The sequence below is a fragment of the Pseudopodoces humilis genome, chromosome 3, assembly GCF_049639895.1.
Source record: "Pseudopodoces humilis isolate 2021_Gansu_Grassland_sample_001 chromosome 3, ASM4963989v1, whole genome shotgun sequence".
NCBI lineage: Eukaryota > Metazoa > Chordata > Aves > Passeriformes > Paridae > Pseudopodoces > Pseudopodoces humilis.
In genome coordinates, this window is record NC_142202.1 from 51,314,976 (window position 1) to 51,335,687 (window position 20,712).

General features: G+C 41.6%; 1 protein-coding gene across 1 annotated transcript in view; it reads right to left on the reverse strand.

Moving 5' to 3' along the window:
• Window positions 1–20,311, reverse strand: part of TXLNB (taxilin beta) — a 34,778-nt gene extending 14,467 nt beyond the window's left edge. Inside the window, exons 1-6 of the mRNA XM_005518449.3 lie at window positions 20,140–20,311; window positions 14,957–15,373; window positions 12,948–13,039; window positions 9,025–9,195; window positions 3,282–3,476; window positions 1,501–1,620 (exon numbers count right to left, since the gene is read on the reverse strand). Of these exons, the coding sequence (XP_005518506.2) occupies window positions 1,501–1,620; window positions 3,282–3,476; window positions 9,025–9,195; window positions 12,948–13,039; window positions 14,957–15,359 (981 nt within the window). The 5' untranslated portion in view covers window positions 15,360–15,373; window positions 20,140–20,311. The remainder of the gene's footprint in view (window positions 1–1,500; window positions 1,621–3,281; window positions 3,477–9,024; window positions 9,196–12,947; window positions 13,040–14,956; window positions 15,374–20,139) is intronic.
• Between the last annotated feature and the right edge of the window lie 401 nt (window positions 20,312–20,712).

Below are 20,712 nucleotides of genomic sequence, written 5' to 3' on the forward strand. Positions count from 1 at the left end.
ATGCCTGGTATTATACAACTTCTGTTTTGTTTTTTTTTTTTCTTCTCAGCATTTGAAATCTGGTGTTCATTAGCAGAGCTCCCAGTGACATCAGTAAAGTAAACCCATATTTGCCATTGTAAGTGATTTCTTGGACATCTGGAGTTTTCTGGAGTTTAAATCTGCCAAGAATCAATGGTCATGAATGAAATATTAGGGTTTGGCTTTATGTAGGTTTCAGAGTGAAGGGGAATAAGTCAGCTGGACTACAAGTTTTCATGCAGTGATATGCAGATCAGCACAGAAAAGCCCCAGATCCTTTTCACCCTCACTCTTTAGCTGGGAGTAAAGCTGAGCAGGAGTGGGTGTTCCAGCTGCAAGATCAGTGCAGAGAAAGAGGATAAATGCTCTCATGGGCTGTTTTTGGTAAGAGGTGTATGCTGTTTTCCCCATGTGCTCTAACCATAAGTCTTAGAGCCCCATATTTTCATCTGTTTTGAGCTGAGTATTTTAAAATACCCGTTAGAGCCATGCCAGTGCTCATATATCTGTTTCCAGATATGCGGAAGGGATAAATGTCCTCTCTTTATAGTAATCTCTCATGCTGCTCCTGAGTTAGCTGGAGGACTGGTGAAAACTAAAGCTTTCTTCCAGCTAATGAGAGCCTGTCATGCCCTCTGAGATCTGCTGCCTCCACTGAGAAGAGGGACCACGTGCCTGCGTTGAACTCCGATCCTTTGTAGATGTGAGGATTGCTGTGAAAATAGCAGGCAGTCTGGGAAAATTAATTTTAGTCTGATTGAGTCACAAAATGTGTGAGACTACAGATGGAGGAGCGTACTTCTCCCATCCCAGCTGTGCCTGCACAGGACATCCCTCCTGGAGCTGCTTTTCCTTGTCCCCCTGCTAAAGATGTCCCCTCCTCCAGAAAGGGAGGAAGAGCAGACAAAGCTGCTAAACAGACCCAGACCCTGGCTGCCTGAAAGAGGCACTGGCAACCAGTGTACGGAGTGTAACAGAGAAGGGGAGGCTTTGTAAGAGCAAGTGGCTCCTGTGGATTCCTCCACTGGCAAAAGTGGATCCATGGCAGGATGCCTGGGGAGCCTTGGAACCTGGGGGAATAGCAGCCTTCAGCCATTTCACTTCAATCTCACATTCTTGGTCTCCTCTCTGGTGGTTTAGATGTATGCATTTATTGTATGGGGAGATGGAGTATCAAATACCAGAGACAATTGAAAACTAATGGCATCACCTGACCAAACATCATGATGTACCAACTGCACAGTAACAGTGAGTTAGCTGAAGCCATCTGGGCTCTAACCCACTGCTCTGCAGTGTGCTCCTAAAACTGAAAATGCCAATGAAAGCAGCCTTTCAGAGGCTGTTCCTTTGCATTGATGGTAGCTATAAAAACTTTTCTGCTACTGTACCCCGGATTGGACCTGAATATATTAGTGAAATAGCATGCAGGGCTTGTTTTGGCCTAAAGCTAGATAAAAGACAAATTAGAAAGATAGGTACATATTCCTTTTCTTTCTGATGTCGCTCCTCAGCTTCCTTCATCATTTCCTGAGACTGTTCCAACTTGGCATCCACCAGCTTCTGTTGAAGTTCTCTGTGCTTAAATATTTTATCAAGGTGCTGTGAAAAAAAAAAAATTTTGCTGAATGTGCAGGTTTAATTATCTACATAGACCTTCATGCTTGTACATGTACAGCTATTTACTGGAACACTTGAAAGACAAAATCATTGCAAAACAAGAACACACTCAACCTATTGCAATTACTAAAAAATTACAGCTCTGATAAGAACAAACTGTGCCAGAATTAGCATGGGAAGGGAAAGTGGTGTACATTATAATTTTTGATTTATTGTAAGAAAAAAAAGCCTTAGCATCTTTGCCAGTTCTGTGGTCTACATATGAAGTAATTAATATAATCTCGTATGACTGAAGATCAAATAATTGCTCATCAATAATAAATATGCTAGGGACACACTTTTTTTAAATTGTTAAATGGCCAGTGGATCTATGCCACAGTGTGGATGACGGTGTAGACACATTTCACCTGTAGTACTTTGGAGCAGGTGCACAGCCCATGACATGTTCTGTGTAAATACAAGCCCAGTGCATTCCCTTTGGTCTGGCCACATGTGCACAACAGAAAGTCTGGGTGACAGGACATGAGTGGGGATCTGGAGACAAGACCAAACAAACTAGAGGTGTCCCCTAGCCTGTAAAATATCTGCCTCCAAGGTGACTTTCAGGAGATGAACGTTGCTGATAGCCTTCTTCACTCTTAATTCACTTAGATAAAATTCATAGGAGCAATTATTCTGAGTGCGTCCCTCTGGTTTACATTTCCTTCTCATAGACACCACAAGAGAGGAGTGTACATTTCCTTCATTCAGTATAGGACTTCATACATGATTCAGCAGATTTGGAAAAAGCAGGTATTGTATCAGTCATTCCAGATTGTAAAGACAGATAACTTATGTTTAATTCAGTATGATAATGCTGTCTGATTGCACTGAGGCTCACAGTAAATGTATTTAGAAACTATAAAAAGACCCATTGTGATATTTGTTGATGTTTGTCATAAAATAAAAAAAAAAAATAATGGTAGTCTGGGATTTTACTGGAGGATTTTTTTCTGGTGTCAAAATTTTCTGGCCAATTCCAATGTATGTAGAAAGAATAATTTCCCATCTGTCTACTATCTGCTGGATCTCAGTGAGCATTGTGCCTGCAAAAAAAGGAATCTATTTCAATTCAAGGCGTCACCTTTATCTGCCATCCTAATTTTCTGCTTTTGGGAAAGGGTCAAATAGTTTACATCAGAGCCCTTCTCAGCAATCTACTTCTGGAGAGAACAAAATATGTTTGTTGTCACCCGCAGAACAGGCTGTCGAAAGAAATGGGAGCTGGGATGTACTCAGTGGGAGCTTAGTGGGAGGGAGGAAAGGCATGCTGGGGGAGGTCCCCAGGGATTTAGGGGAGCTGTGACAGGGTTGGGGCAGTTTAGCAGACAGCTGGCATGTCTCGCTGCTCGGGTGCCCCAGCCCCTCTCCCCAGAGCGTCAAGGCTGCCGGGGCAGGGCGCTGTCCCACGCAATTCCATACGCGCAGAGACCGGACTGTGCTGCAGGCACAGTGCTCCTCAGATGGCAAAACACGGTGGGGGCTACTCTCATTATTCCTATGAGACACCCGAATGATGGCCAGGCTGCTGGCTGTGCTTCCTGCTTCCCCTGGGACAGCCGGGTGTGCTGCCCTGCCCAGCCAGCAGTCAGGGCACTGCTCACCTCTTCCCGCAGCTCATACTGGTCAATGATGCTCTTCAGCTTCTCTGCCAGCTCCGTGTTCTCCTGGCAGAGCTTCATGTTCCTCTCACTTTGCTGCTCGATCTGAGCCTGGATTTCACTCAGTGTGCCCTGGAAGTGATTAGTTATTTCTTTCCTCTTCTCATCTTCCTCCCGTGCCCTCTGGATTGTTTCCTCCTGTTGTTGAATGGGAGAGAACACAGTAAGTGAGAGGCATAATAAGCAGTTCCAGAAAAAATACTGTTTGAGTAGCATAAGGCTTCCCTTTGAAGGATTATATGTACTTGCATTCCTCTTTGGAGATTTTCTTGCTTTCATCTGCTCCAGCACTAGGCATGATTCTAAATTTATAAAGCAAATTACACAGTGGACTTGAAAAAATTAGGGAACTAAGAATTTGCATTTATAAAGATGGATGTAGAGCAGACGTTCAGGTCAAAGCAAGCCTGAAGGAGAGGACATACATGCATGTCTTGATTCATGATACTGCATCACAGCTTTTGCTTTGGAAAAAGATATTTAGTGGAAGCAGTCAAAAGCACTTTTGTCAAAATCCTCTTTGACTAAATTAAAAAATCAGCCTTTACAATGCCTTGATTTAACAAGGAATCTTCATATCAAATTCATGGCCTTTGGGATTTAAATTTTTAAGAGAAATCCATCACTTGCTAAAGAATCCCTTCCAATTCCTCAATTTTCCTTCCCTAACTTTTAACTGGCATGAACATTTGCTCTAATTTACTAGCTAGTGAGTACAAGGAAAGCTTGTATGTTGTTTCCTACAGAATCAAAGCAGACATTCAGATTTAATTTTCTTCCCATTATTGAAGTTCTGTTTTAGATTTGTTTATATAAAAGACAATGCAGAAAGAATCTGGATTCATTGCTTTGGATCCAGAAATACAGACTATTTTTTTGCCTTCCTTATTTTCTTCCAGGGCAGTTTGCCCTTCTGGGGAACGTAATCCTAATGTAGAATGGCTAGGACCATATCTGCTGTAGTTACAAATCAAGCCAGGACCACGTTAAAAACTTACTCCACAGCACACAAATGATGCCATTACTCTAATAAGGCTCCAACTAGCACAGTAATTTGCATTAAAAATCTGTGGTAACACTGCATATGGATATTTTCTATAAATATATTTGAATAAAGCCTTAGCTGACTCTAACAAGGTATAATTTGTATCACGAATGTGGCATAGCAGGTGTTGATTCAGGCCCTGCTCATGAAGTAAGGTGAATACCAAATGACCCAATTTCTGCTTAGCATGCACAACACGAGCCTGATCTAGGACAGCTGCTGTTCAAGGTAGGGCGTGTTTGTCCTTTTGCGGTCCAGGGAGCGATAGGGATGACAATGCCTTGGATGATGTGAGGAAAGCAATGGAGCCATTAATAATACCCTGCTGCACAGAAATCACCACAGAGCCCTGCAGTGCTCTGCAGTTCACACAAGAACCTGTGTGTGTATTCATAAACAGAGTAATACAAAGTGTGACTTTCCCTCAAGGGACTCTCCCTCCTAGGAGGAAGGAAGAATTTCATGTGGAGCTGGGCAAATGACTTGGGGGTTGGGTCCTGGTTCAGTACCAGGTGTGGAAATTGGACACACAGAAAATTTGCAGCAAGATGAAAAAGAAGCTCTCGAATATTTTTTTTCTCAGTTGGTGGGAATGATTTTGAAACATTTTGCTTGACCAGCAACTGAGCTGTTCATAAGTATTTTTTGTTCAAATCCTTTTAGCAGAAGAATGCACTTCCAAAGCAGAGTTAAAAATGCTGCTCAGAAGGTGTTTTAAATCTACCGCTTTAGTATTTCCAAAAGGAAACATTTAATTTTCTACTGAAAGGGCATATTTACAAACAATGTCATCCTTTTTATTTTTATTTTAAACGTTTTCCAAATTCGACGTGAATTCCTAGGTAGTTTTGATTACGAATTCCACTTAATCTCTAAGAACTGCTTAAAAACCCCCTCATGCCTCTTAGTTCTCCATTACATATGTGCAGCCCTGAGCAGGCAAAAGAGGGAACAAGTGCTTCACTTGGAGAAGTCAGTGATAAACTTGCACGTCTGAAGTCCTCTTTCTATGGCTTCAAAATATCCTTCCTCAAAAACATTTTATTGTTATAACACAGGTAGCATTATAATGTTGCTACCATGATTTAAATCTCTCCAGAGTAATAAGTCCATATGACTATAAAGCAAAAAGGGTGGACTGTGCATATGTCACACCAAACAGTTCTGTTACAAGGTGAAACAAGACATCCTGAGACTACCAATCATGCAAATTTTAAAAACCCAACCCTCTGTATTTGTGTTACTCAGAAGATCTTATTTCCTGCTCTTCTGAGGTAGAAAGTTGATACAATACAGAGCACAGAGACAATACAAAGATTTGTGGTTAAAGACATTGAGCCAGCAAGCATTTATTTGAAGGATGCAGGATTTCTCTGTATCTGTTCTGCTTTAGAGAAAAATATGCTTGGGAATGGGGGCTGGTATGTGTCCTGGGGAGCTCCTCAGAAGCCTTCATTTGTTAAATCCTTGAGATCCCAGTGACAGATTAAGGATGGGTGGGGGTGAGGGGAACTGGCTGAGCAGGACAACAGTGTGGCTACAGTACTGAGCAGAGACTAGCCATAAACTATTCTCTTTTCTCTGCCCTTTGGGAACCTTTGCATTCCATGTTTACCCTTTCAAACATATGTTTTTGTCCTAGTGCAATATTGCTTTTGCTCTCATGTTTTGCTGCCAAGAATGTAAGAATGCATTGAGTAAAACCTTGTTAAAATTAAGACAGGATATTTTACAGTTTGGGATTTAGCACAGGAATGTGAGATCATTTGTGAACAGAAGAGTGTGATTGATACTGGAATTATTCTCGTGCCTCTCTGGGGCAGTTCCAGAAGACTATTGGTCTGCTGAAGCCATATCAGCTAAGATAATATGAACAAGGAATCCTTTTTTCAATGAACTGTGCTCTTCATTCCCAGGCACCACAGTCTGAGCCAGTTTGGAGCTGAGCCCATAACTGAGGCTGTTGACTTTTGTGACATTTGTATGAAAGTCATTGCTTAATGCCTGGTGGCAGGAAGGATGAGGGACCTGAGATGTTCGTGTCACTACAAGATGCTAAGTAGCTACCAGACTGTCAGATAATTGGCAGAACATGAACTCCATGCAGAGAAATGAGTTGCTGTTGCTCTGAGCAGAGCTGCTCTCTATTGCTGTGGGAACACATTTCACTATTTCACCAACCTTTATTCTGCTTTTCTTGGAGGGAGAATGAAACATCTGTGTAACTGCAAGGAAATAATCAGAATAGCTGGACTGCATGTAAGTGAGAATTTGAGGCTGGTATCCAATACTAACCAGAAATTTTTCTTCTCTGACCTGCCCTGTGGATTTTCAATGCAGCTCTGCATTGCATATTCATCACCACTTGGCTGCATGGATCTGCAGTTAATGGGAATTCCACACACCAGATGAGTGAAGATGACATTTACATGATGTGATGTGCATATAATGTACCACATGGTAAGTCAGAGGGGGTTTCTGATCTGGGCAGGCCAGGTTTCTCCTTTGCTATTGAAATGACACAATCTCCTGGCCTCTTATTTTCCATGTTTTGAAACATAATAAGAACTGTTCATTCCAAGAATTAAAAAATTATTAATCTCTGTCCTGCCAAAACCAAAATAAAAATGTTTAAGCATAAGATTTTAAAAATAACATTTGATGGATTTTCTGGTTTTGAGCCCTCTCAGTACAGTCATAAGTGAAAGAAAATTGCACTCATTTAAATAAATAGAACATGAGTTTCTGGACATTCACAGATTTCCAGGAGCTAAAGCACAAAGGCAAATATTCTAGGAACTATACTTAAATTCTGAGAGAAACAAAACTGGATAAAGATCATGAATGTCTTTATTTATTATTTTATTTCTCATGCATTCTGCAAGTGTACTTTGTCTTACTGTCTTATTTAATTTTGGGGTTTTTTTCTGCGCTGATAGCATGGGAACCAGAGGAAAGATAGTATTCTGGGTGTTTTAAAAGGTCTCCAAATTCATATAAAGAAGTGATGAAAATTTGAACACTTCTTCCTAATACCAGATCATCTCAGGTATCTTCCCTGGCTCACCTGGCAAAGATACAGGATAAAAATAAGAACTAAGCCTGAAATTTATAGGTTTATTTGGAGAATCTAGTCACAAAGTAAAGCAGTCCAACAGGTGTTGGAAAGAGACTTTCCTAATTGTGAAGATGAAATGTGTAAGGAAATATTTATATACAAAGAGAATGGAAAAATCATGCTCTCTAGCAGTAAGATTAATAAGCATAAAGTAGCTGGGAAACTGTGTGAGGAATTCAACAACATTTGTTCCAAATATGTTTTCCAAATATTTTCCAAAAGAATTAGCTTTTCTAAATGCCCTAGTCTTCACTGATTTGTTCCACTGATATAATTTAGGAACATCAGTTAAGGCTATGCAAAGCACTGTACACTGTATCTTTAATTCACTTTAAAACTGGCTTGTATTTCTTTTGAAATATTTTACCCACAGATGGCCTGGTAAATCACTGTGGATCAATATTAAGAGTAACTCAGGTCTAATACAAATGACAGGCACAAAATTTGATTTTCACTACCAGTTCTGTGAAACTATAACTGAACATAGAGAGATTTTCTTCTAGCTTCCCTATCTGTTAAATGCTTTTATCCTTCTAGTAGGAAGGATTGTAGTTTGAGTGTATGTGTGACTATTCCCTCTCCCAGCTGTATTATTACCAGCACACAATGAAAGTCAGAGCAAGACCCTGAAGGCCCACTCCTGAGCCGGTGGAAATGAATGAAAATGCATTACCAGTATAGAGCTTGTATCAGATGGAATTCTTGCTGCTGACAATTCCTATGTGTAATTCTATACATAACTATATCCCCATAAAGAAAGGGTTTGAATAGATCAAAGCAGAGGTCTTTTGTATACTGATACCAACACCATCACTAACACGTGCTCAGAAAATAAAGGACAATCACAACAGAAATATTCTTCTTGAACATACTTTTTTTCAAGGAGCATAATCATATTATAAATTTCACATTTAAATGGCGTGATGCACCAAGCAATTGGCAGACATGGTGTATGGATCCTAGCCTTTTGACACTCCTGAAAATTTTCTCTTTTAACTGATTCTCATAATCCAAACAACTTCCACAGATAATGTTGGCATTACTCCTGTCTTGACTTTTGGTGTCTTCAGGCAAATGTCCTGATTGACTGACCCTCAAAAATCACTTGAAAAAGTCCAAGTGCTCGAATTACATGAAAACACCCACCAGCCTCTTGTGAGTCCGCTGGAGCAAAGCTGGTGTTCCTGTGGTTCTGTACACGCATGTGCCATTTGCATCTGCACTCTGAGGGACCAGGTCTGTTAGCACTGCTGCTCTGCTCTGCACTGAGCTCCCTAATAATGGGAGGAGGGAGTAGAGCTAGTGTGGGCAAACCCAGTGTCCAAAAGTGCTGGGATATTTCCGAATGAGAAATAAAGGCGTCTTGCTGTAAATGGACCTCAAGATTAGAGCGTATATATAATTATTATATATTGCATGTGCAGGTGCAAAAGTCCCTTTGATTTGGTACTAGAGGGAGATGGGAAGGTGTCAACATCATCTTTCCCCCCACTGCTGGGTACTGTGATAAGGCTCCCACTCACCTTGAGGTTCTTGTTGTGCCTCTGGAGCTCTCGGCACAGGCTCTCAAGCTTGCTGCGGGCGAGGATGGCTCGGCTGTGCTCACTCTGCAGCTGGTCCTTCTCCTTAGTGATCTGGGCCTGTCTCTTCTGTAGATGCTTCAGCTTTTTCTGCTCGGCACGATGTTCTTCAAGCTGGGCAAAACAGGGATTAAAACAGGGAAACATTGATTAAAATGAAACAAAGAGGGATAGAAAAGAAAAAAAAAAGAAAATTATCTCTTTTGGTTTGGGGAAAATCTTCATACTTTCTTAACCTCTTAGGAAATATTTTGTATTTACCAGCACTAATGTGAGAGGAGAAAGGAACCTAGAGATTCCCAAGCCTGCTTGCCACAACAGTCCCAAGTGTGCTGTACTGTGGGTGGGTGAACATAATTTTTAACATTCTTGTCACACCATTTTAGCTCTTCTTTCTTTGGTTTGAATTTCTTTGAGAGACATCTGTGAGGTTTTTATTTTTGTTTCAACATTTGGAACTAGAGCAGTCAGTAGTGCTTTATGTGGTGAGATTTCTCCAGATCATGAGGTAATACAGTAGTTGCTCATTCTATTTTACAGTTTCCTGAAAAAGGAGCAGTTTCCTAAATATCCAGGAACCTGTTGGAAAAAACAACAGAGAAGGTGCTGGAGACCAGGAATGCTGTTTATGTGGGGGCTTTGTTGCTGATGGAGGAGAATTCTTTTCAGAGAAGAGTTTCCCAAAATGACATGTGGCACCTCCTCTTGTCAGGCTCCTCTGGCTCACAGGACCACATGAGAGCATCTGTCAGTTGTATTTCTGGAGGTCCTGTCACCAATGGGGGTCAGTCATGGTGAATCAAACCTCTTTTGGGCTCTTTGTCTCAGTATAATTCCTGGACAAAACACGGACAGTCCCTGATGTTCCCTTTGGGCGTCTGCTGTTCTGTGGGTGCACGGATCCTGCCTTCCCTAGAAGGCTGGTAGGGAGAAGGGTGTATTTGGAAGAGGCAAAGAGGACCAGCAACAAAATTGCTAATAGTAATCCCTGCACAATCTGGTAATTTCTTTTGACACGTGTCTATCACTGAATTTTTGGAAAAAAATTCCTGTACTGTAAATTAACACCTTTGACCTTCTGGTTAAAGAAGCTTTTCAGCTCTGAAGCTTTTAATAATTTCATTTCCTGTTCCAACACAATAACCCTCCTCACTGTATCACAGATGTGCATACATTGCAAGGTATTTCTGAAGTCCAGATGTTTTCTCATTGAAAAACAGTAGCACATGAGCTTAAACATGCAAACTTTAATAGTAACAGTGCTGTTAAGACTACATTATCTAATAATATGGTACCACTTGTACTAATTAACCTCAGCATAACTGGGAAAGTAGGTGAGCACTGGGGAATAAGGTGCAGCTCAAACAAGACAGTCAACAGCATCATATTTTACATTTTTATCTGTTTTCTGCAGATGTTCGGTAATTTATGCTTACAGTAGAGAGCTCTGCGTACTATTAATCAAATCACAGCTAACTGTACAAATTGCACAAAACAATGCTCTCACCAGCTTGGAGTATACTTACAGTTTATGTCCAACTTTTAATACATGCACTGTCTATTTTTGCTCCTGCAGGTCACAGGACTTTTGCATCTAATCAAGCTGCACTAGCTGAAATAATTTTTCTAGTATTGTAGGAAAAGAAATTTATTTTCTTTAATTGAGGCTGAGATACTTTTCCTTCACAAGCTTGTTTTTGTCTCTTTCCCCTTTCTGCTGAAAAACATAAAAAGCGTTCTTTTTGCTTCACATTTAGCATGCACAGCCTGTGCTCAGTGGATAATGATTTATCCAAATTTCACAATTCACTCAAGCTGTGCTTGAGATAGGGGGCTCAGAATAAAGTCAGTCTTAATCATGATATGAAAAGTCTTCCAAGCATTTTTTCGCTTTTTCCCCCCCATTGCACTAGGAATTTATATCTCAAAGTTCTTAGGAATATCTAAGACATGGTGTTACCTTTTCAATGAAAAAGGCAATTCACTGGTAAATGAGAATGCAAAAAGGGTTCCCAATTATAATTTTTAAAGAATAATTAACGAAATAGAAGCCAAAATTAACTGCAAATAGAAGGAATTTTGATTTTTGAAAGCTGACCTAGAGAAATAAACAGTCAATTTAGGAAAAAAGTTTTATCTTGATCCCACTTCAGACAATGAGAGGTCTCATATTTCTTTATTGGCATATTGTTCTTGCACCCAGAACTTGTGAGACTCTCAGGACCTCTGAAAATAATTCAGTTATAAACAATTCTGCAACAGCTGTTTGTAAGCAAAAGCTGCCATAAACCACAGTCTGCTTTACTAACCCTGCACCCCAGATTTAGTGAATGAAATGTTCTCTGTTGGTGAGTAGTGTGGCAGAGCTTGTGCCCAAATGGCTGCACTGTGCCACTTCCCCATCCCTGCTGGGATGGCTTCTGCCTTCACCAGCCCATGCTCCAACCCGCTGTGTACCCACAGTCGTACAGACTGTGCCAGGGCATGGGCTGGCAGGGAAATAACATTGCTGGGTGGCCTCTTCAGCTACAGCCAGCCCCAACACTACTTGAAGCAGGGGAAGCCACTGCCAGCACCCAGCTGACAGTGGCTTTTCCCCTGAGCTGTGCTGCAACAAGTGTTTGTGTCACCACATGGCTCACCAGACCAGGGAGCTGATCTGGCTGGAAAACAACTCAGCAAAAGCAAGATGTGATCTGAAGTGTGTGTTGGGGATGGACAAGAGGGAGCAGAGTGACAGCTACAGCCAACTGCTGACAAGCCATTAATCACCATACTCCCCTCAGCGGCTCCCTCAGCCGCTCTGAGTGAGCAGGGTAAGGCTGTATCCAACAAGGTTTTTGTTGTATTTACCGAACGATTTGTTTTAGTGGCATTGCACAGTATGTCACATGAAACAAGTGTTCAGTATTTTTGTTTTAGCACCTTTCTCCTCCATGGGCTACTGGCAATATGGCCCCTGTTTTATAGAGTGCTGCAATGCCATTTGAATGCATTGGAGGGTACTTTACAGAGGAAGAAGACCTATTTCAGTTGATCCGTAAGCATGAAGTCCCTTTAAGCGTGAGATAAACTATGAATAGCCTGAGCCCAATTTATGAAATCAGAGGATTTTACATGAAAAAAGGGAAAGCTAAATTTCACTTCACATTATGATGAGACATGGACACATCTGTGCATAAAACCAATTACAAAGGCAATGTTCTGCTTTGCACATTTTTCAGCACTCCACAAAGCATAAAATGCTGCAGCCTTGTAATTTGTAAGATTTCCACAGCTTATGGTCATACAGTCGTTTGATACACAGAAAAAAATATCCCTTCATCTGAAAATAACACATCTTAAGTGTGGGAAGAACAGTCAGGTAGGTGGCATTCATTTTTACAGGGGTGACATTGTGGTGGCAGGGCCTTTAACTCTTCATTTCACTGTGCTGTGGCTTCTCTTACAATTAGTCTCAGGTGTCTATTATCTGCTACCTAATACAGGAAGTTTTATACTAAGCCCTGTATTATTTTCATTTTGATGAAATCCCCAATGCATAACTTAAAGCAATACCCAAAACAGAGGCATGCAGAACTCCTTGCAGGAGGTGAAGGCAGGAGCCAAGACACCGGTCTCCAGTGTGGGTCCATTTGGTAGATTTGCCTTTAAGTACAAATATTCCTTGTTTTCCTCACTTTTTACTTTTTTTCTCTTTTTCACCCATAATTATCTGACCATGACAATTGTATTGGGATTCACTTATCAGGACAGACACTACTGGTATGTGAGGTTTGACTATGCTACAAAAAATACATGTCATGTATTTTTTATACCTTCTTGTATAGACAGTTTGTACAGAAAAGAGCCAACATTGTACTCACCAGCTCAGCATACTTCTTAAACAACAGGTCCAGCTTCTCTTCTGGAGTGTTCAGCTTATTCAAATTTTGCATCAGTAGGGTGGCTTCTTTTCCTTAGAAAAAGAGGAAGCAGAGATTTGATGCTACAAGTAGTTTGTTGATATACAACATGTTATGAAATTGGTTGCTTGATGCATGGGTCTGTAAAAACACAGGGTGAAACAAGGCATTTTGGAAGGAAAGGAATAATTTTTGCTATAAATTTCTGGGTTTTTCTTTGCCCCATAAAAACAAACATGCTAGGACTTTCCCTCATTTCAGACCTCAGTAATGCACTTTTTTTCTAACAAAGCATTGTCTGTGAATTGCTTTTGTCCCGTGTAATCTGATTTTCATCCAATGTTTTTGCAACACGATTAGGTCAGACACATGGCACATTTGACTGAAATAGAACAGAAAGGGCCTGGACCCTGAAGGCTTAGGAACAGATCTCTTGGCAAGTGAAAGTGGATCAAATCTGGTGTACTCAGCTCCTTTGCTGATCAACCCACACCTGACATCAGGAACATTAAGTCAGATATAGGGATCATGGTATGGAAGTAAACAATCAGACAGTGGCAGGTGGTGCCAGCCAGGTCTGGACTACGTGATACTTGTGTAAATGAGTTCCCTGACTTGCTGAAGAAAGCTTGTATACCAGAGATAGCCTAAAAACCCCCTGGGCATGCAGAGCTAAATCACTGCACAGCCATTTAAGTATTGCTTCTCCTCTGATACCTCTAGGTTTTCATTTCAGCCCCAGGTATGAGCTGGAACTTGAACACTGCTTGTTCATCAAATACAAAATATCCCTGACATCCCTGGAGATATGGTCCCAGGGGCTTGGACATGCTTTTCCAAATGCTCTTTCCTGAGGCTGTGGGACAAAATATGCTCTCTGCTTTGGGCTGGACATTTTCTACTTCAAGTCTAATGTTGTCCAGGAGTACTGTCTCTGAAGAAAATCCTTTATTTCACACTAAGTTCTCCCTACAGCATCAGCATAAATAAATGGAAGTGACCTAAAATCAAATCCTGGTGTGAACTGTCACAAGGGCAGATGGAGAACAGTGTGTTGGTAAGGTTTTCACTGAGCTTTCTGAGGAACCAGTTGTTTTTTTGTTTTTTGTTGCATCAAAGCTAAGGCAGTAGAAACTGAGGAATTTTCTTTTGGACATTCAAAGAATTTTTGAGGAAAAAGATATCCATGCTGTGTCCTATGCTTAGTCCCTTGTCTGTAAGACAAAGTGATTTCTTTACAGGCTTAGTCTGCATTTGAGTTCAGGTTCTTATGCAAAAGAGAGGCTTGAAGATTGGCTGGAGTTAAATGTAGGAAGGGAATTAATTTACATCTGTATTAGATTGGAATGTAACTATATTGCTCTCTAGTGGCTGCCCAGCAGAAAGTACACGTACACAAAAACTTGCTGAGACTTCTTTCTAGCTCAGTTGACAGCTCCTCCAGGGCTGAGGTGTTAGAGAACTAATGTATTTGCTTATTTAATGTATATTATATGATGGGTCCAGGGGTTTACTAAATGAAAAATAACTTGGGCATGGCAGTAAATTTATTCTGCAGGTCCCCATGCCACATAGTAGCACCATTATTACTGTTGTGACCAGTCAGTTGTCATACCTGAGCAGACAGGAGAAGAAAACATTCACTAAGGTACAAACGAGAGGCTAGGTTTTCCTTCATCTGAGTGACTTTGTGCAGTGTGCCATAGGACTGACAGCTCTGGCTAACCAATGTGGGCGGCCCAGTAGTACATCAGTGCTGTGTGATACAACTTTTCATTTTTAAAGAACTAATATATGATATGTTGGGTAGTGCCAAAAATAATTATCAGTTATAGAAAAGTTGTAATGGTCACTGTCATTTTCAGTGGTAGCTGGAGGTCTCTATCATCCATACCAGAAACTTAACATGGTAAAAGAGCAAGGACCAGGGAGTGTTTGCAGAAGGGCTGTGTGAGTATGTAAATACTTGCCTAGTCCCTTCAGGATTTTCTTCTCCAGCTTCTGCTCCTTGTTGCTGCTGGGCTCCTTTGCTTTGGAAGCATCCCCAGGAGCCGGTTTCTCTTTCTCACTCTCTTCATTTCCATCTTCATACTCTGCATCCTCCAAGTTGCCTGGCTCTCCCTTCTCAGGCTTGTTGATTCCTGTAGCAGTGCTTTCCTTCTCCATCAGGCTCGTGGCAGACCCGTAGGTTTTAATGATGTCCTCCAGTTGCCGGCTCAGCTCCTCTGAGATGTCACACACGGCTGCTTCGGGCCAGGTACTTGGCTGCTCTGTGGGGGCTGGTGCAGGGGATGGCAGGCCAGGGGCAGGTTTGTCCCCACTCTGCCCATGGATGTCCTGCCCAGGTGAGGCAGAAGACTGGTCATTCTCCATGCTTGGTGCAGCACCTGACAGAAAAACAAATGGAGGGTTAATTTAAAGGCATAGAATTAGCCATATAAAGAATTAGCCATCAAGCTAATGCATATGAGTGATTTTGTGTGAAATTTGGGATGGCATTTTATCCATTGGCTCTGGCTTGACAAATATGTCACACTTAGATAAATAACCAAGGTGATTTGCCTGCAAGGAGAAAAGCAAATTATATACTTCCCAAGAGACAAGCCTACCCAAATCTAGCACTTAAAAATGAGAACCTCTTATTCCCACTGCCAGCAATGACACATGAAATGACACCCCAGTCACTTATACCATTTTCCTTCTTGAATAAAATATTTGCCACATGTTTACTTTTCTTGATCTGTTTACCTGCAACACTGGCTACCAATATGGGCAGTTTCACTTCAGAGATGCATTAGCTTCATTTCCTGCTTCTCTCCTGTTGTCACATCTTAAGTCAATAATTATGAAAAATATTTTAAATGAAACTGGTGCACTGAAAATTGCACTGTGCCCTTGGAAAGTCCATCATGGTGCTTGGTCTACAAGAGACGTGGTTTGGTACCGTCACAATAACGGCAAAGAATAAGATTAATAGCTCTAAAGCACCCTTCTCTTGTACTTGCTGCATGCTGCTGACAGCATCTTTGACAAAGTACAAACTACAGAATAAATCACAGTGAAATAAACCCAACCACACACAACATAATTTGATAGTCCATGGTGTTTTGTGGGGTGAATTTCAGCTAATTTATTCCCAGTTTGCAAAGGGAAGCTTTTGTTTTCTCACATTTTTGAGCAGCTGCAATCAGCCAGGCAAATACAGAGCCCCTAAATGTATCTGTGTTCCTGTTCTGGCTTACCCAGGACCTGGTAATGAGGTTGTCAGCAAGAGCATCCTGGGCACCAGGAAAATTCAGAGCAATGAAAGCCCCTTCCCTCTGAGAGGGACAGGCTGCTGGCACCTCTGTGTAGTAGTGTAGAGGTGTGGGGTGCACAGCTGGACCTTGAGCAGCAGCTAACCTCCACTGCTGCTTGACTGCAGACTCTGTACTCTTGCCAGCTATGAGACCTTTCTCTCTCTTTTCCAGACTGGTTTTTGTTTCTTTCCTTAATAATATGATTTACAATAGTGCCACTGGGGAAGGAAGAGGGGAAGAAGCTTGCCTGGCTGGCTCTTTCCAGCATCTGAAGGGGTTGCTTTCTTATTTTTTAAAAGACTTTGAAAACGTGGAGCTAACCAGGAAATGTTTTCTTCCCTATTCAAACAGGCTGTAACATATATTTTCTATAGTGTCTAAATTTCTACAGCTTTCAAAATTGTAAACTAACACGACCAAAGGCATTATGTGATAAGAGAGATGTAATTTACTGTAATAAATGACTCAGTGTTCTTAAACTCTCCCCAGTCAAAGTGATGTTCGGAAGTGCAGTGATGGCCATCACTAAGGCAACATTTTTCAAGATTTGATTTTCTAGCTATATGACTGCACCTGCAGATAAGGTAGTCAAGTTAGTTACCATCTCTCAAGCAAACAATTGATAGCATTAAGTGCGCTCAGGAATGCATCTGGACCTGGTCTCACAGACCTGTCACACAATCATATCCCATTCTTTATTTACTCCTTGTGGCACAGTCATTATATCACTGCAAAATGATTGTAAAATTATATTGATCTGATTTGATGTCATATCAAGTTTAATTTACATTGAAAAATTAGACCCTATATGTGAAATATAAGTGAATAATTTCAGTTAGCACAAAGGTTAGCATCCTGTTTGTGATCTTTTTTAACTAGAGTTAATTGACTGCCAACTAATTCAAGGTCAGTAAGAGTATTGTAAAGGCTAAGCTAGACACTCCACAAAATACATGTTTATCTCTGACATGTTCAGGCTAGTGTTTATTGTTGCAATCATTAATTTGAGCTAATTGGCAGTTGGCAATCAATCAGCTAGAAAATCCGGGACTACCAGCTTTGCTTAGGCAGAATAAAACTCTCAGAAAATATATCTCAATTTAAAATACCTATTTTTTAATATGTTCATCACAGAGGGAGAGCAGGACTGCAAAATGCTCCATTTCCAAATATTAATTTATTTTCTGACTATCTCTTTCTCTTTGTAAGAAGGCTCCACGTCTATGTTCTCTCTGTACCCCAACCCTCTCCCTTGGCTGCCTCCCAACTTCGTCACTCATGTGGTGGCATTGTCTAGCTAAAGGTTTCCTCTAATGTGAATCACAAAGCATGTCTACAAGTACTGTAGGCTTTAAATACACAGTGGCAATTTATCTGTGCATGGTGTGTCTCAGTGACAAGGGAAAAGCATGGGTGAATGAAAGAGAAACTGAATGATTAGAATCAAGGACACAAGATGTTTACAAGCTGGCCTTGCAGGAAATCTTCCCTAACATACATTCCTGGCTAGAAAGGGATTAGTTATAATCAGTCTGAAACCATGGCAATTCACATCTGCTGAGTTTCCATCCACCAGCCCAGAATGGTGAGTAGGCAGGAACCCCAGAAATACACAGCAAGGAACTTCTAGCCCAAAGGTGCCCACCTGCTGGGTCATACTGGGGACTGTGTTTGCACACACAAATAAATATCCTAATGTTTAATTTTGTTCTTCCTCAGGCTAAACCAGAGGTCTGATTTCCAGCACAAACACAATGCCTATGAAGACTTCTGTACCTTGTTTTGCATAACAGCTTCCACAGCGCTTCAGTTTATGTTCAGGGAGTCACAGCGTCTGAGAGTTGCCTGCTTACAGCCTTTGATGTTGGGAGTTTTTACTGCAGCTGGCCCCAGTTCCCCCTTGTACTCTAGACTGCTTAACCTGGATGTACACAAGGAATTCTCTCTTATCAGGCCATAAAAGACTTTCGGTGTCAATTTCAGCAAGGCTTTTATAATGTGAAGTGTTTACATTATACTCTATCTTAAACACAGTAATCCCTAAAAATTAAGTGACTGAGTCCAGAAGAGGAATTCCTTGGTTTTTCAGACTTGCCCAATTTTGGACTAGCCACCTCTTCAGTTTTGCAACTCCTACTACCTGTTACTGTTCCCTCCAGGCACCTGAATTTCCAACACGGCTCTATCCTGTTCTGTGTCAAGGGGGAGGACTCACCAGGCTCACTGAGTCTGAGCATTGCATCTTGTTTACTCTTTTCCTCCTGCCTTCTCAAGTCCTGGACCTGTTCCACAGCTGTGAGATCAGCAACTTTCTTGGCCCCGGTGTCTCAGATGGAAACTTGACACTTGTGGTTGCTGCCTACAAACGCTCACTGTGGTCCTCCTCTCCTTCAGTGGGAAACACCCCCAAGAGCCTGAGGGTGCTGCTGCCTCCCCACTGTGAGAAAGAATCTTCTCCATTCTCCTTCTTCCTCTGTTAAGAACGTGGGATAACTCAGAACAGAAATGGAGCTTACAGCACAGATGAGCACACAGCATAGCCACAGCTGTACCCAGAGGCAATAGCAAAAGGTGTGCGCCTCAGATCAGTCTGGTTACATGCTGAGTTTGTTTTTCTGCAACTATATCCATTAATATTTCACATTTACAGCACAATTTGCCTTCACTGTGCTTTGAACACAGCCAGTATTTCCAAAGTAAAAGGTCAGTAGGCAAGGGACAATGACTGATTTAGCAGAACTGCAATAGCCATCCCACTGCTGCTGGGAAAACTGTTCCTGTGCTGGGGTATTCCAGCCCACCTCTCGCGCTGCTGGGAGCTGACACTGCTGCCCAGGCACCCTCCTGGCATGAACAAAACACAAATTAAATGTCTTCTTCTTAGCTTGTCTTGCAGGCTGCCTTGAAGACTGTCACAGAGTTTTGTTTATCTTTTACAAACAGTGTGCTTCCCCTTCCTTCCTATGGGATTTGCTTCCTGATCTTCTTCTTGCTTGAACTTCTAGAAGGTTTACACACTGGTCTATATTTAGCTTTTGCATCCTCATGTATTCAGCAGAAGGACACATGGCACCTGCTCTGCAGCCGGGAGCTATTTTAAGCTCTTCTAAAATGGGTGATGGTATTTAGCACTTCATGCTCAAAGTTCACATACACACACATTTCTCTGAAACAAAGCTTTACATATATTTGCACCAGCCAACACATGCTGATAAAATCTGATTTTTTTATCTTTATATAAAACTGGTCTGCAGTCAAAGCAGCAAACATTAAACTCTGGAATTGTCCCTGCTACTGTAACTCCGATCACCCTTCAGAAAAACACAAGTACCTTCTTACAGTCTAGGTAGACACTGCCCTATGTGTTACTTTAGAAAGCAGAGATAAAACCAGCTGTATCAGCTACCCACTGCATTTGAATAGCTTTATGAATTATGTGCAATTTCCTAGTACAAAACTGAACAAAAGTTTGGAGTTTTCGTGACATTTTTCCATACAGACTCAGAACCAGACTTGGAGGATTTCTGAGGCCTCCTGCCTCACCTCTCATGTAGCACCTGAATCTTGACCAGTGACTGCTGTAGCAGACCACCCATGGCCCCCAGTTTCAATTCAACACAAGCACCACCAAAGTAATCTTAAATTTCTCTGATCACTCTTTAAAGAAGAATTCCTTACTTTCACCAACAACCTTGGATAACTCCCTGTTTTTCTCAGATGCCACATGGTGCCCACTTTCCTAGGGCTGTTCCTAGAAAATGCGGGTTGACGCTCCCAAAGGGAATTACTTACACTGAAGCCCTTGTGCCATGTCACCAAGCAATGACAGCAAGGAAGCTGTTCATCAGACTTACCGGAGCAAAGAGAAGAGCTGAGCAGAGGAAAAAAGTTGGGCAGAAAGCTCAGACAAGGGCACGCCAGCAACAGGACACTGGTTTTGTAATCCTACCACTGAGGGAAGAGGGACGAGAAGACCAAGCGAGGAGGGAAGGACAGAATGACACAGGAGGAGCAAACAGTGCAGGGACTGAGTGCGCACTGTGCAGGGACCGTCTCTGATAGGCGCAGGGGAAGCTGCCTGCTGGCTGGCAGCATGAGCCAGCTATGTTGGCTATTCCCTGCTCTGACAGAGATAGCACAAGAGATTAGAGACTTGGGCCCTCAGAAAGAGAAAATAAAGGAAGGATACTTATACAGCTGCTACCCTTCAAATTTAAGTCTTAATCCCTCAATGAATTGAGGCATAGTGCTGTGTGAAATTTGTCTGTATTGACTATGGATTGGTCGAACTTGGTTGAATTTTTCTGTGTCTACCACAAAGACTGGGGCGGATTTCCATAATGTGAACTCTGAGCTGTGACTGCCCTTTGCAGCCTGGGATTTGGGCAGAATTTGTTAAAAACAGACTGATTCTTAATCATAGACTC